This window comes from Strix aluco, chromosome 26, assembly GCF_031877795.1.
Source record: "Strix aluco isolate bStrAlu1 chromosome 26, bStrAlu1.hap1, whole genome shotgun sequence".
Classification (NCBI taxonomy): Eukaryota; Metazoa; Chordata; class Aves; order Strigiformes; family Strigidae; genus Strix; species Strix aluco.
In genome coordinates this window covers 3,036,640-3,053,145 of record NC_133956.1, presented here as the reverse complement: position 1 = coordinate 3,053,145, position 16,506 = coordinate 3,036,640, and the positions used below count along the sequence as shown (strand labels likewise).

The 16,506-nt window shown below is 60.0% G+C and overlaps 1 protein-coding gene across 19 annotated transcripts in view; it reads right to left on the bottom strand.

Annotated features, from left to right (window-relative positions):
* MACF1 (microtubule actin crosslinking factor 1) overlaps positions 1 to 16,506 on the bottom strand; it is a 145,701-nt gene that overhangs the window by 98,293 nt on the left and 30,902 nt on the right. For 17 of the 19 annotated variants that reach the window (XM_074807249.1, XM_074807257.1, XM_074807252.1 and 14 more), the window contains exons 2-6: positions 13,008 to 13,069; positions 11,680 to 11,769; positions 8,912 to 8,989; positions 7,030 to 7,122; positions 685 to 851 (exon numbers count right to left, since the gene is read on the bottom strand). In XM_074807249.1, coding sequence (XP_074663350.1) covers positions 685 to 851; positions 7,030 to 7,122; positions 8,912 to 8,989; positions 11,680 to 11,769; positions 13,008 to 13,069 — 490 coding nt within the window. Of the gene's footprint in view, positions 1 to 684; positions 852 to 7,029; positions 7,123 to 8,911; positions 8,990 to 11,679; positions 11,770 to 13,007; positions 13,070 to 14,877; positions 15,053 to 16,506 lie in introns of those variants that run through there. The other 2 variants (XM_074807262.1, XM_074807269.1) reach the window with 2 other exon arrangements.

Here is a 16,506-nt window from a genome sequence, read left to right as displayed (position 1 = left end):
CTCTGCGCACCACGAGTCTGCTGCCCACCACACACCCCATCTCCTGCGCGCAAGACCCTGGCGTGTCCTTCCCTGCTGAACCCTGCTCGCTCCTCCCGGCCATGAGCGAGCCCCGGGCAGCGCAGGAAGGCAGGGTTATTTTCCAGATGCTCTCTCACGGGGCCGTTGCAGGCTCTCAAGGCTGTGCCAAGTGCCCTTGACCAAGTAGCCAGGGCAGAAGCCGGCCCTGTTGGCCCCAGCTCTGACTCGCTGCCTGCGCTGAGCGGGCGGGAGGCGTGTGGAGCTGTGCTGTCTCTCAAGGAACAGTGAGAGGTTTCATTGCTGCTCCGGAGAGCTCTGAGATCCGTGGATGAAAGTGCTGCTATTCAGAGAGCAGAAAGGGCAGCACTAACACGTAGAACACTGCAGCACTCCCAGTTTAAAAGCTTTTCTTTTTTGCCTCTCTCCCCAGCCTCATTCAAAAATGTTTTTTCTTGTATTTGTTGCTCTTTCCAAGCATCCACCCACCAGCTATCTGGGAGAAGAGATGATTTCCAGATAGAAGAGACACTGCTCCCTGCAAAGCCTCACCTACACCTCCAAGCACTCCAGACCATCACCAACCGCGGCGGTGGGCACGGACCCCCGAGAGGTCCCCAGCCCTTCCTCCCACCCAGACGGTCCCCACTGCTCCTCCCTGCCTACCTGTATCTGTGGATGAGCGCGTTGAACATCTTCCCATCGCTCCAGCATGAGGAGAAGTTGGTGCACTTCACCCCAATGTAACCCGCTGTCACCTTCTGTGTCCACAGAAGCAGCTTCTCCTTGGCCGACATATCCCCTGACTCCCCGCTGATGTAGATGTCGGAGATCTGTAAGAAAGTGGCACAGAAAAGGCTCCACCAGGCATGTCCAGTTTCTGTGAATTTGTCCAAGATCTGGCAGCTGCCAGGAAGGGCAGGAGGAAACTCGGGGTCACCGTGGGGCAAAGGGCACCCCTAAGCCAACAGACACGGGAACGGACATGCAGGAGAGTGCCGGGGTGTGGTATAGTTTGGGCAGACTGGAGATCCAGGCAGAGGGGGAGGCACGGCCGTTTGCCAACCCCACTTCACAGGGGCACGAGGTGTTGCTTGGCCACGCGTGCAGCCCAGCCCAGCCCAGCCCAGCCAAGCCAAGCCCAGCCCAGCCAGACAGGAGCTGCCACTGCCGCACCCTGGCTTCCAACCACCGCCAAGCTCACCGGAGCCGCTCCTGCCACACGTGCTCTGAGCAGCCCACGGCGCACACCAGCACGTTACACCAGCACCGTCCCCCCCAAAATGCTCGTGCACCCTCCTGTCTTGTACAAACCCGCTCTGCTGCCTGCCCAGCACCCGCCACGAGGAGCCCCAGCACCCCCAGACACCCATGGCTCAGGCAGGAACCACCCCGCAGCACCCATGGCTCGGCGACGAGGGAGCATCCAAGAGATGCCATCCCTCTCCGGGGCTGCCGGCGCGGTGGGGGATGCTCCACCTGGAGCATCACGTCATAAAAAATACCAACGTAAGAAGCGGGAAAGAGCCCTTGGAGGTGCTGTTTGAGAGGACACGTGGGGCAGAGGCCTCTCCCCAACCTCCAGCCAGCGGAGCCGCTTAGAGCGGGGCCACTGCCTCCATCCTGGGGGGAAAGGAGAGGATGGAGAGAAGGCTCTTGCATCCCCAACTCTGCCTCGCTGTGCCTGGAGAGGCAGGTGCCAGGGGGTGCTGGGGACAGGGGTGCTGTGACCCACTTCCCCAACAAAAGAGACCGACTGTCACAGACCCCTCTTAGACAGACGCACAGGACCGGCTGCGAATCCCAGACTCGCACGTGACAAAACGCACGTGTCTCCACATGCCAGCATATTTCTGATTGGCACGGCTTCTTCCTCGCCCATCCCCCCTGCCCCCAGCTCCCCAATTAGTACAATTACCCCCCCTTAATTAAGGGGCAGACAAAGGGGAGGATGTGAGCCGCTCGTATTTTCCGGGGCGCCTGTGGAAAGGCAACGCGGGCTGTTTGCTCGCTGGATTCCTCCTCCCCGGCACTGCAGGGAGAAGGTGTGCCAGGACCCAGCCCTGACCGTCACCCCTCCAAGCCCCCTCTGCCCTGAAAACACCCAGTTCCTTTATTCCCCCCCAAAATACACCCAGTTGGGTGCTGGCATCACACAGGTCCCAGCTGCCAGAGATCCCTTTGGAGGCAAGGACCTGCGGGCTGAGCCGCCTCTCCCGCTGGCGGGGTGGATGCTGCCGAGGCACGAGCGACGGTGTAATTGGTATTCTGCAGCTCACCTCCCTCTCCCCAGCCTGATACGCTCATCACACACAAAACTGCTCTTTGTCAGCCGCTGCCACACCGCCGGCACTGCCTTTAACTCCTCCAGCCCCGGGGCCGGGTTTCCTTTGGGATTCCAGGACCCGGCACCTGAGCCAGGACGGATAGGGCGATGCACTGGGCGAGCAGCAGGATGGAACCCTCCACACCTGCAGGGAGCAGGGAGGGACCCACAAACCTCCACCTGCCCAGCACCCCCTTATTGATTACCCAGCAGCTTTTAATTAAGAGCTGAATGAAACCTTCTATGAACCCACCCATCGGCTGCGCCCCACCTGGGCTGTCCAGCACCGCTGCCCATCAGGGAGCTCCTCACAGCACCCTAGCGCAGAGAAATCCTTTATTTTTAAATCATTCACACAGCACTGGGGTTCTCCAACCACTGGGCCTTTCCCCGAGGGCATCCTTGCAGGAGACCCTCCTAGAGATGCACTTACAGAGGTGCAGGATGCGGCACCAGCTCCACCCTTCTTTCTTCACATGTCTGTGTCAGGACAAAGATTTAGGGAGACACAGGAGAGAAGAAAGAGTGGAAACTCGCAGGACTTGGGTCCAGCCCCTTCCAAACCCCTTCAACATCAGCCTCACACATCGAGCAACCGGTGGCAGGACGCTGAAGGCCGGGTGGTGGCTGTGACACTAGCCCCAACCCGGCAAAGGTATCGGGGGCCACAACCCCCTTCCTGCCCCTTCAACCACACGTGTGTCCTGGGGCGTGCAGAGCTTGGCCAAACCCAGGGGCACCTTCAGCCCACCCCGTCACACCCAAGGAGTGACCTCCAAACAGCAACAACAGGCTCCAAAACACAGCATCATCCTCTCCTCTTCCTCTCGGAGCCTCCTCAGAGAAGGCAGAGCCCCCACACCTCCACGTTCACCCGCTGCTGCCTGCCTGGGAGCTGAGTGTGGGCAGCAGCAAGGGGACACCCCAAACTTGCACCCGAGCAGCCCTGAGGACGCGACAGTAACCGTGCTGCCAACGGCAAACGCAACGGCACCGAGAGCCCGGGTGACCACTGGCTGTCCCCACCAGCTCCAGCGAGAGCCGTTCTCTGGCCGCCCGTGCCAGGAGCAGAGGACAGGACATGTCGGTCCCTGGGAGATGCTTTCCTGGCGGAGATGCTCGGAGGGGAAAAGGCTTCGGGAGCTTTAAGCACCAGAGTCCTCCCTCCTGCGCTCAGCCTCACTGAGATGACCGTCCCCAGAGGCCACCAGAGGCCCCAGAGGGCCACTGAACCAGGTCTCCCCCCACCCCGCTCTAAAAAGTGGGCGAGGTTACACGCAGACACTGACCATTCCTCCAGCTGTCCCCGAGCTCCCCCTCCAAGCCCAGCCCTCCGCAGCGAGCCTGCGGCCACCTTCAGAGGGAGATGCCGTGGTCCCACCAGCTCCGGCGCCCTTGGCCGGCCGGCGTGCCGGGTCGCTGCCGTACCCTGAGGAGCTCCGGGCCGCGCCGCCGCTGCGCCCGCTGAAGGTGGACGGGCTGCGGGAGGCCGGCAGTCCATACCCGTCTCCCTCCCCGGCCCGAAACGATGGCAACCCTGAGGTTCTCCCCACGCTGGGGTTTTCTAGCTGCTCCACCATGGGGGACGGCGTAGACAGCTCCGAAACGGTGCCCAGCTCTGCAGCGGAGGAGCAAGTCCACGGGGCACTGGAGCTGGGATCGCTGCTGCCTCCTTTCCTCCAGGCATCCAGGGTGCTGCTGGCCCCCAGCTCCCGGCTCTTCGCTGGCTCCTTGCCGGCCGCGGCACTCGGTGGGGACAGGAGCCCCTCCGCACGGCCAGCGCTCCCCCCGCGCAGCGGCAGCAGCACGGCCCGGCAGCTGCCCGCACCACTCCTCTGTAGCTCGACCAGCCGGCTCACTGCCTTCTCGCAGTCCTTCTCGGCCGGGTTCTCCAGCAAGCGAGCGATGACGGTGGTGCCTTCCTCCGGGGAAGCCCTCGCCGCGCCCCGCCGCTGCGGCTCCAGCACCAGGCGAGCTTTCTGCACCTCCCCCTGGAACCGCTCCTTCACCTGCACGATGAGCCCGGGCTGCAGGGCCGCCGGGTTGGGGTCCCCTCCGCCGTGCCAGCTCCCGGCGGGCTCCTCACCTCCCTCCTGCTGGGGGGCTGCCTTCGACTTCGGTGCCTCCTCATCCTCAGCCACCTCCAGGGCTGGGGGCTCCTCCTGCGGGGCTGCCTCTGGCATTGCTCTCCTCTTCCCCCTCCGCCTCCGTTTAAAGCGGACCCTTTTTTTGGGAGACAGGGGTGCCTTTCCCACAGCTTTTTCCTTCGGCTCTTTAACGCAGCCCAGAGAATTCCCCATCTCCTCCTCCTCCTCCTCCTCAGTGCCGGCAGTAACGCAGCTAAGCGAGTCGCCGGCTCCCAAATAAATCCCGAGCTGGGCTTCATTGGATCAAACAGACGCCATACACTGTGCCGCGGACAGCCCCTCGCCGCCGCTCCCTCCCGCCAGCCCTGCCGCCGCCGCCGCTGCCGCTGCCGCTCCAGACAGCCATCTTACAGCCTGGGCGCTGCGAGAAGACAAATTCAAAGCATCTCACTGCAGTTCAGAAATCACTTGACCTAAAAGCAGAGGGAGCGGGGATTGGCTGCGGCGTCCTTCTCTCCAAATATGAGGTAATTGGAGCACGGCCCTCGCCAACACAAACAGGGAGCAGGAATCAGGCAGCGGAGTGGGGAGGGGGGTGAGAGAGGGTGGGGAAGAGGGGGATAAAAAACACAAAACCCGGGGAAGGTTGGCAAAGGTAGCATAAAGGAAGGGGTGGGAGAGAAATGGGGGAAAAAAAAAGCAGGGAGGAGTCAGAGTGGCTCTGCATGCACACCAACGGGGCCGCGGCGCTGCGCCGGCTCCCGCAGGGGTGTTTCTCTCCAATTCGGGAGGTTTGCTCCCTAATTCTTAATGCCAAGAGCCCCAAGAGACCGGCTCACGTGCCCACCCTGCTGTCAGGCTCACCCAGCTCAGGGCACAGAGGAGCAGCCCAAGGTGCCCCGGGGACCCGGCATCGCCTCAGGGAGCCGCAGTCGTGGGGTCCCAGCAGGCTACGGCAGCGCCGATGCTCCCTGTCCCAGTCCAGCCCCGTGCCCTCCTGCCCTCCTGCCCCAAACACCGCCGAGGGCAGGGGCTGGAGGAGCATCCAGCACCCCAACTCCGCTCGCCAGCTCAGAGGGACCACAGCAGGGTAACACACACCGAAAGCAGGGGTGAGACAGAAAATGGGGAGCAGGGGGCATAAAAATGGGGACACTGAACTCAACCCCAGCAAGCAGGGCTGGGAGGGGAGAAACACTCAACAAGGAGCAACCCAGGAGATGATGAAGGGACACAGTGACCCCAAGAGCTCCCAGGACACGGGGGGGGCAGCCCCCATGCTTTCACCGCTCCAGCTCCCTACAGAGCTGGCAGTGCCCGGGGCTCCGCACCGGCACCAGCTCAGCCCAAACCTCTCCCTGGGGCTCTCCCAGCTGCCCGCCCCGGGGCAGCGGCACTGGGACATGGGAGATTAAAAGGTTCACAATGGAGCTACAACCCCAGAAAAAATCCCGTTAGTGCAAGCGGGGAGAGGATGCGCAGGCTTGCCGGCACCAGCCCAGCTCCCTTGGGGGCTCCCCTTGTCCCCCACAGCAGGGTGGCAGCGTCCCCTCCCAGCTGGGCACGGAGGGGACCCGGGACCTCCTGATCTCCCTTCCCTGGTCTCCTGCACCAGGGCAAGGCCACCCCGAGGACAGTGGGGACAGGATGCCACCAGCCAGGGCCTCACTGGAGCTGATGGTGACTCATCAGCATCCAGACCCTGCTCGACCCCGGCTGCTTCCCCAGGGTCAAAACACCAGCCGAGCGCCTCGTCAGCAGCCTTACACCCAATTTATCCCCGTGCTTCCCCCAGACACCTCTCCGAAAATGAAAATCTTCCTTGCAGGGTCTCAAAGCCAGCGCTAGTCTGGTCTGGCAGATGCCAGCGGGGATACGGGAGGGAGCCGGGACACAGCAGCTCCCACCACAGCCCCAGAGCTAACGCCAGGTCGCTAACGAGCTGCTGACAGCAGCACTGCTCAGCAAGCCCCACATGCCAACGAACTGGTGGCATTAGGGGTCGCACATCATCCGCTGAGGGCACCAAAGCTACAACTGGGTAATTTGAGGCTATTAAAGACCTGAGACCCTGTTTTGCAAGAGCATCTATAGCATGATTGCTGGAGACGGTCCGAAGCACATTCCCCAGCACCCCAGCTGGGTCAGAGAGCTTCTCCCACCCCTGTTCTGAACCACCGTCACGCAGTTGACGTTTTTCATCCCAAAGAGAGATCCCACGGCTGCACCAACCACCCAAAGGGCCGGGAGCGCCTTGGGATAACAGCCCTGTGTGGGTGGGAGCTCAGCCTGTCCCCCCACAGCCCCTCTGAATTTGCTCTTTTCCTCCAGAGGCTTCAGCTACCACCAACAACCCTGGTGCCAACCAGGAGGCCACTGCACACAACCCATCATTAATGATTTCATTATGTAAATGATGAGAAAAGGGTGTTGCTATTCTCTGACACCAGTCCCCATGACACTGCAACGTGTGTCGATCCTCCGGCCCAACCTGCGTGCCAGCATTGCCACAAAACATGCAGAGAGAGATGCCAGCGCCCCCAGGGAAACAACGCGCTCCCGCCCCGCGACCCTCAGCAAGAAATTCTGATGACAGACCTGGAAGTGGAGGATGATCGTCCATATGAGCCCCAGGGTGAGCTTGGGGTTGCCGTCCGTAATGTCATCGTTGCGAATGTTCACCAGTTTCACCTGGAAGAGAAACAACAGGGTCAAAGTTCCGCATCAGCCTCGCCCACAGAGGACACGTCCCCGACCGCGCTGTCCCCAGGGCCACCCCAAGCACTCCCCAGCAGGGAGTGGACGCGCAAGACCCCAGCGCTTCCCAACAAGGCAGCGAGGCCGCCCTGTGCCCCGGCTTGGGAAGGCGGGGAAGGAAGAATTTTTCACATCTCTAGCACTCTCCATCTAGAAGTGCTTTCCCGGTGCTTAATGGCTTTCTTTCAGCTCACCCGGAGAAGCGCCTCGTCCCCGAAGCCCTTAGCACTAGTGCATAATTTAATAGCTACAGACCACAGCACGGTTAAAAAAGGATGGGCGAGCTTTATTAATTCCCTCCTGGGTTCAAAACCAAGCTGCTAACCAATCAGCCCTAACAAAGGCAGGAACACCAGCGCTGCCCTCGCCGAGGGTCCTTCCCCAGCACCCACCAAAAGCCCCCGTCCTGGCTGAATCCGGCCCCACGCAGTCCCAGAGCTGCTCCCTCCCGGCTGCTTTGCTCTGGGGCTGGTTTAAATGGACACGCAGTCCCTGAACTGCACAGAGATGCAGCACCGGGAGCACCAGCCTCGGTGCTTCCAGCAGATGCAAACGGGAGCGGTGCTGCCCGGCTGCTGCTCCCGCTCTCCGTGCAGCCACGTTCCCCAGAGCTGCTCCTGCTTTGGGCTCTTCTCCCCCCGGGGGACTCCCCGCTCCCCAACACTCAACAGGACCCCACAATCAGTCTCTAGCAGAAGCATCTGGGGCAAGATGTCCCAGCAAGGCCGCTGCCACCAGGCCATCACGCTTCAAAGGAAAAAAGCTGTTTCATGCAAGTAGAGAAACAAGCTCCCAGGAGCCCCCGGCAAAATGTCTGTATCAAGGGGCTGGGGAGGAGGAGGAGGGGGGGCTGGAAGCAGCTCCCCCTCCCGGGAGTGGGGCACGTGCTCAAATTTCTTCATTGCCCTCAGGCTAGCAGAGAGAGAGAAAAGTCTCTGCTTCAGCACGAACTGGTACAATTTATCATCATCTCGGCATATCTGGGGAGCAACATGGTGGGGAGACCCGACCCAACAGGCGGAACAGGACACCCGGCCCCGGGGCTGCGGGGGTTTCACCAACAAGTCTCGGGATGTATCCCACTGCTCCGGGCGGGATCTGCTCTGGGACGTGGAGGATTCCCGGGCTCTGCCAGCTGCACAGGCACTGCAGGGCCAGCACCCCCCAAAATCCCAGTGGAGGGAACCTGCCCGTCGAAAGCCGAAGGTGCCCAGGGGCGGCGCGGGAGGACGATATGTCTGTGCTGCCATCCCGGGGTGGGGTGATGCCACACAAAGAGGCACCCGGCTGTGCCAGCGCTGAGGCCACGGCTGCGTGGGGCTGGGGACAAGCCAGCTGCCACGTCTCCCCCAAAGCTGGGGAGGTCTGGATGTGTCACAGCCGCCCGTCCCCGCTGCCGGGATCTGTTGGGGAGCCCCAGGTGAGGCTTTCGGGGCACAGAAGTGACTGTCTGTGACATTTGCAAACCCCTTCTCAGAACTGGAGTCCGATCCCTCATTTTGATACTAGTTTTTGCGCCGCATGGGTTGTTCTGAGAACACGCAACGCCTACGGGGGGGAAAGTCCCCTGACAGCCGTCCTCAACCAGCAGCGGCACCGCGGGGATGGGCACGCCCCGGCACAGGCTGATGCTGCTTCTCGACACCATTCCTGAGCCCTGGGCAGGAGAGAGAACAGCAAATCACCCGGCTCTGCTTCTGGATGAGCCTAAATCAGCCCTTACCTGGCGCTGCTTCAGGAAATCCAGGGCAATCTGCACGTTCTGCAGCCGGTGGAAACGCATCCGCCCCTTCTCACGCGGCTGCAAGAGAGAAGCAGCAGTTTCAGGTCAGGTTCACACGGGGCCGGGCCAGCACCCCCCCCCGCATGCACAGCCACCCCCCACATGCCCCCAGGATCTGCCTGCAGCAGCCCCCTGCGGTCAGCGTGCTGCTGTGACCCCCCCCTCCCCGTGCACTCCACACATCCTGCTCTATCTTCTTGCTCCGGAGGCAAATAATGCCATTGCTACACACGATCCTGCTGAAAGAGGGCAAAAAGGCCACGGTGGGGCATGGAGGTGGGATCTCGATCTCCTTGGAGACCCTGAGGGTCTGTGTCCAGGCTCTGAGCCGTGCTCTGCAGGCAGGACCAGCTCAGCCTCTGAGACACCAGGGCAGGATCTCACCCACCCCACACTCAGGCAGACAGGCTGGGAAGAGGGCTCAGCAAAGAGAGATTTACTTGAGCAGAGAGTACAGAGTCCGACCCCTCCAGGTGGAAGCAGAGGGATGTCTGCTCTGCAGCAGGACATGGGGACCAGGCAGGGACCGGCCGCGGGTCCCCACTGATGGCAGAGAAACCCCAACCTCAGCATCAGCCCCTGCAGATCCAGCTCAGCTCCTCCCGCATGCGGGCAGGGGCTGCTGCTCCAGGTACCATCTCTGAACCCTTGGGGAGGGGAGAAATGAGGCGCCCTGGGCTGTGCTCATCGCTGGGGGATTTTCTGAGGTGCCTGGCAGCTGAGCTGTGGCCAGGGGAAGGGTATGGGATGCTGGGTCTGCTTTGAATCAGCAGGAGGGGGAGGATTGATGCCCAAATCCTGTTCCCAGCCTCAACATGAGGCGTCACCAGGATGCTCTGAACTCTTAGGACACCCCAAGTCCTCCGAGTCCCCTCCCTTCCCCAGCCTGAAGGGGAAGAGCTGTCCCTGCACGGGGAACATCTCCAGGGCTGCGAGGGACCGGAGGCCGGCGGGAGTGTGCTACAGCCCCAGCTCCTCCTGCACTGCTCCAGGTGGAAGGTGACGCCAGGCACGAGGGAATCATCACCCAGAGCAAGGGGGCTGGAAAACACACCTTCTCTTACACCTCAGCAAGGTTTTGGGGTCCAGCCCCTTCGGGGTAACCCTCAGCTGGGGCTGGGTTGGGCTTACTCCCACCTCCACTCACATGCACGGGGTTGCTGGTCGCACCCGGGACCCCACGGTGGCACCAGCCACCCCCCCTGCCGCGAGAAGGTGCCTGTGCCCGGAGCCTGTCCATGCAGTGTGAGGTGAGCAGCCGCCACAGCGGCCCCCCCCGAGGGCCGAGCAGGTTGTGGGGGGCCCAGCCGGGAGCAGCGTGCAGGACCCGTCCCTGTCCCCTCCCGCCCGGTGGGGGGGACACATGCTGTCACACCAGGTGGGTGGCGTGCCCTGACTGTGGGCTGACACTGCAGCGCACGCACAGATAATCCAGTTAACGGGAACACAGCCCGGTAACGAGGACCACGGCATCGGGTGCCTCTCTGCTCTCGCAGCTTCCCCTCCGCAGAGCCTCGTGCGGGGCGACCACCCCGGGCGAGTTTTATCCAAAACCTCGGCTAAAACCGAAGCGGGGGAAGGTCGGAGCCCCAGCGACGCTGGGCTGCACTGGACTATCTGACGGCACTCCAGTGTCTGCCAGAGATACGCTGCGGCCGGGGCAGACTCAACCTACTTCTTCATCATCATCATCTTCCTCCTCACGCTCTTCGCTGCTTGCACGGCACCAGGCCGGCGCTCTCACCAGGCGAAGGCTCCTCTGAGCTGGCGGCTCTATTTGCTAACGAGGACGGGAGGGACAGCGGCGATGGGAGGGTGACACGACAGGGAGACAGAATGGAAACCAAAATGCAACACCCAGGTAAAAGTTAAAAAAAAAAGAGTGGGGACGAAGGCAGCTGGATCTCCAGCACACCCTGGGCTCAAGCACAGAAATTTCCCCCCGGCTTTGAAAGCCGAAGAGAAGAGAAGGAAGCTGTCTGGATCACAAGTAGCTTGATCCAATTTTTCAGCCCCCACAAAAACTGATTTGGCATCTCTGGAGGGTAACGGAGGGAGTTAGGAGATCTTTGCCCAGATCCTATTTTAGGGAAAAACTAAAATAATTCCTGCTGTGCTACCCTGTTGCAGCAATCGGGATCTTCCCAGAGCTGAGCGAATGTGTCAGTCTGAGAAGGAGGAGGAGGAGAAGGAGGGGGACTCTACGATGCTCAAGATGCAAGAAGAGGTTTGCACACCACCGACTGCTACAAATTCAGCTCAAGCAGGAGCTGAGCACAGGGCAGGAGTGTTAAATCTGAGCTAAACTGCTGGGCATACTGTCACAGAAACAGTTTTAGTCAAAGCCACTATTATCTGTTATTTTAAATATGGAGCCAAATCTAGAAGATGAAGGCATGCAAGCCTTGACAAAAAGAGAGCTCTGCCCAGGGAACCATAAGCCAGCGGCTTTAATCACATGTTTTGGTGGCATCCAAGAGACCAGCCTGGGGAATGCGGGTTTGAGTGAAAATAAATAAAATAATAAAAATAATAATAAGAAATAATAATAGTAATAATAATAAAAGAAACAATGACAGACATTTGAAAACAAAACTATGGCATAAGAAATGACAGCTGACGGCTGGGAGCGGAGGGGAGCAGGGGGGGAGGATGGAAGGGGCTTGTGGGGGGGGCAGCAGCATCACTGCCCAGCCCTGGGGACTTACCAGCTTCACTCCTGACAGCACCTCCAGGAGGGAGATGAGGTTGTGACCATCTCGCAAGTCTTCGTAGAGGTCATTGATGTGCTTGCGCACCTGCGGAGCCGGGCAGGAAAAGCCATCAGACCCGCTCGCCCTCCGGCACGTGGGCAAGAGTGCAGGAGGACGGCAGCATCCTCGAGCCACATCCATTTAAAATGGATATTCCAGAACTATCTAAGGAAAGCAGCCTATGGGCTCCCAAATGACCTGGCAGAAGCTGCTGCCAATTTTACACACGAAATCAAACTGTTAAAACCATCCATACTCCAGGCGATGCCATCGTGCTGCATGCAGAGCTCTGCAGAAAGGGCAGCTCAGTCCCCCAAGGCGGTGGTTTAATTGCTCGTACTACTCCACAGCACCCCCAAAACACAGCACCTCACAGAATCATCTCGGCTGGAAAAGACCTTGAAGATCACCTCGTCCAACCATTAACCTAACGTTGACAGTTCTCAACTGCTACACCTCGCTTCCCTCTGCGCGCAGAGGAGTTTCTACGGGGCAGCGCGGCTGCGAGAGCAGCCTGACCTCACACAGCCTCTGTACCTGCTCTTCCCCCAGACACCCAGACCTCGTCTTGGTGTTTTACTCAGCTGGGAACTCCCAGATGTTTTCCCACAGCAGCCTCAAAATTTGTCCTTTTTCCCTCCTTTGTAAGATTTAGAAAACAGCCGAAAAGCTTGACACAGAGGTTTGCAAAGCTGGCAGGAAAATACAGCTGTGACACCTAATGACGAAAGAACTTTTTTTTCTTCTTTGTTTTTGGCAAATGCAAAATTAATTAAAAACCACCTGGCATTAACCAAGCAGGAGGCACCTTGCGGTGCTACGTTAATCCTGCTTAGCTACCTACGGCTGCAAGCAGCTCCTTTCACATACTTCGAGAGTCCTCTCCACGCAGAAACATCCCTCAAAAGACGAAAAAGCCCCCTTGCCCTGGCAAAAGAGGGGTGCGAAGGGGGCGCAGCCCCGCGCTGGGATCCCCTCGTTCACCCGGCTGCCCGCAACCCAGGCGGGAGGGTGCACAAGCCTGGTGTTAAAGCCAGGACTTAAAGCCAGGACCAGGTGCTCAGGAGGCAAATGTAATAAAAAGGGCTGCGTGGTGATGTTACAGTGCCCTCCAAAGGCACCGGCACATTTCCACCACAACCGGCCCCACTCTGAGTACAGACACGTATGAACACTCATAAAAAAAAATAAATTTAAAAAGGCATTTATCTGCCAGTCCTGAGCCAGAACAGACAGACAGACGGTCATTTAACCAGCTTTATAATAAAATACATGACTCTTACCTTCATCAAGTGTTTATTGACCCATTTAGTGAAGGTTTTCTTTTGGACTCTGTCCCGTTCATCTGTCAAAAGAAGACAAAGGCAGCTCTTGGTCAGTGTTTCTCATGCAGAAACTCAAATGACTTTAAAATGAGGGGAAGAGACGGAGGAATCGCCGCCAGTGCCAGGACCACGGGATGGATCCTGTGCCCGGTCAGGGGAACAGAGGCTGCTTATCCACGGGTTAGTGTGGGACGGGGCCGTTCATGCAGCTCCAATGTCTCTCAGGCAGGGAGGTAGGAGAATCCACAAAGCTAGAACAAAATACGCTGCTTTTTTCGGGGAGAACAGCATGATTTGAACAAAAGCAGCGTGGATGATTAGGATGGGTATAGCTGCAGCTGGCAGCAGCAACTGAACCCCCAAAATGTGTCCCCCTGGCTGGGACCCCCGTGCCTCCTCATCCCCCCTGGAGGCAGTGCAGGGAGGGAGGTGGGGTCTGCCTGAGCCCTCCACTTTAGGAGTGTGTCCCCCTCCCCTGCCCGCTCCCAGAAGGCTTTAACGCATTATATAAACCCCACGGATGTCCCATAACAGGCCTCTGCTGGGCACTAGCAGCATGTGCAATTAGCAGCTTACTCCGTCGTTGTATTTTTGGTTCATTGGATTGTCAGGATTTAATGTTTATTTCCGTCCCAGGGCTCAGCCGAGGGTGCCCTGGCCAGATGCTGGGAGCTCTGAACGCTGGTGGGACAGGGTGACAACGTCCCCAGGGAGCAGCAGGGGTGACCACCAGCCCCACGGGGTGACAGGATGGGAGATTTGTGGTGATGCCAAGGAGCAATGAGGGATGGGGGAGCTGGCAGCAGGCTTTTCCCTGTTCTTGGTGCAAAATATAATATCATGTGAAAAGCAAAGGCAAACAAGGTAAAATGAGAGGACGGGAGATGGGGCCACACTGCTGGAGGGTCCCACGGGGCACAAGGGGGTCCTGCTCAGCCCCCATCTCCCCACACCCGGGCAGCACGGAGGGCTCAGGGCAAGCCCAGCAGCCAGGCCTGTGCCAAATGGGATCGCCTGGTTTTAACAACATCATCTTGGAGGAAAGTGAGTGCCTCAGTACCGACCCACGGCACGCAACCCCAGGCTCCCGATGCCTGGGAGATCCCTGGGAGAGAGTGGGAACAGATGAGCCCTGCTACCCCCAAGACATTCCTCTGACAGCACGGTCCACCAGGCAGAAGCACACCTTGCTGTGGTTTTAAGCCAAAAATCAAGAAAAGGGAGAAAGGCAGCAGCTCTCGGCACAGGCTGCGTGTCCTGCCTGGATGGCCCCACATCTTCCTTCCCGGGGTCACTGCGGGGGTCCCTGCACTGGCCAGGCAGCCACGGCCCCAGGGACCCTCAGGAAAACCTCCCCACGTCTCAACCCACGCAGATTTGAAAGCACCATCTAACATCTAACATCCACCCTCCTCATCCACCCCACAGCTTCCCCCATCGGAAAGCACGGCAGTAAAACACGCGGCCGGCACATCACCTCCCCTGCGTCCCGCTCCATCCCCCGGCCAGGGCACGTAACCAGGTGCCAAAAACTACCCATCAGTTCAACCATGGGCACCCTCCCTCCCCTCCCCTCCCCGCCAGGCCTCAGCATCAGCACAGCTTCCCGGGGCCACGCGGCCGAGCCACGGAATATTGCAATAGGAAGCCACGTCACCCCTACGTGTTTTTAGGGACCTTTCCTGTACCCAACCCCCCCTGGAGCCACGGTGCCAGGTCCCTTCCCAACCCCGGCATTAATTCGGGGTGGATAAAGCTTGAGCCGTTGCTCGGGCGGCATGGTGGGGGCTGCCTGCACACTGGGAAGGGGAGGGCAGCGGGTACGAACCCAGGCAGCACATCCGGCACATCATGCAGGCGCTGAGCCGCCACTTCTCCCCGGAGAGATGCCGCCTCTCCATCGCCCGAGCCTGCGATGGGGAGCGCTGGGTCGCGGGCAAAGCGGCGGCTGCCTCCTGGTTCTTGGGGAAGGGTCTTCTGGCGGCACCACCCGCTCCCTGACCTTGGCCCCACAGCGGGTGGGTGACTTCTCAGCAGCGGCTCCTCCCACCGCACCACTTCCTACACCCGCTGCTCCCAGCGACCGCTCGTCGTCAGGGGCATCGTCAGGGGCATCGTCGCAAACCCCACCACGATGGCAACGGCTGCTTCGCGTTTCCCCGGCTCCTCGTGCTTCTCTGGGCGCTCCCAGCCGAAGGTGCCAGCAAAATCCTCCCCGGCCCGTGGTCCCAATGGCCGGCAAAGCTGCTCGGAAAGCTCCCAGCAAGGAAAGGCAGAGCTGCTCCCTCCTGCAAGCGAGCGAGACGCGGTGCAGAGCGCGGTGCAGAGCGCAGCCGTCGGGCTGGGGGTGCGGACGCAAACTCGCCCCGCAGAGCTGGGCACTGCCCCGCCAACAGGCTCTTGGCTTGTTTTCCCTTGGCTTGTTTTCCAGTTAATTGCACCAGGGACGGGAGGGACAATGCCGGGCTGTTCTCCCCACTCCCGCCTGCCCGCCTGCAGCTTCCTCCCAAATCATTTCCCAGGTCCAAAGCTCCGGAGCCAGGACCCGGGTGCAGCCCCGCTCGGCATGCAGGGAGATAACGGTGGCCTCCTTATCACCACCTCTCTTCCTTTTCTTCTAAATATAATCCCCCTGCAGACCTTCTGCCGGCAGGAGCCCCACCGCCCCGGCCGGGAGAGCGAGAGGAGCTGGGCCGCTGCCGGGGAAAGGCAGGAGCATGTTGCTGAGCATCGCAGGGAGCACGCGGGGACGGAGGCACATCACAGAGTCCCACATGGAAAATCTGCAGCAAGGCACCTCCAGCACCAGATCCAGGGGGTGCCTGCAGGCCAGCGGCTTCTCAGCGTGCTCCCTCTTCCCATCTCCTGCAGAAATAGGGGGTTTCCTCTTTTTTTTGCCCTGTCCCACCACCCTTGGGTGGTTCCTGAGCTCTAACCAGATTACACCTCCCCACCCCGTACTCGCGCTATCATCTGAGCTAATAATAATGCCCAGTTACTGCTTACTAACACCATTAAGGGACTGCAAGCTTATCTCTCCCTGGGTAATCTTTTCCAGAGCCACCTCCATAAGCAACTTGTTGCAACCCCCCTGTGCTTGTTCTCTCCCCTGTCTACCAACGGTTCGCTGGCCCCAGCCACCAAGAACCACCCTGTCACCAGGCAGGGACGGCGAGCAGTGGCGATGGCCCGGCAGCGGGCAGGCAGGGCACGGCCAGAGGGAAGGTTACAGGGGCTAAAGGAAATCTGCACCACTCCAAAGACAAGCCAGCGGCAGGAGAGGCTGACTGCGGAGCCTTGGGTCCCCTCGCACACAGGGCATGGAGCAAGGCTGGTGGCCGTGACACAGGGAACATCAGCGGCAAACGGCGAGCCTGCTGCCAGCAGCACCAGTGAAAACCACACTCTGTAACTGGACATGCCCACGTGCCACACAACCCTTCGACGGTTTCCAGCA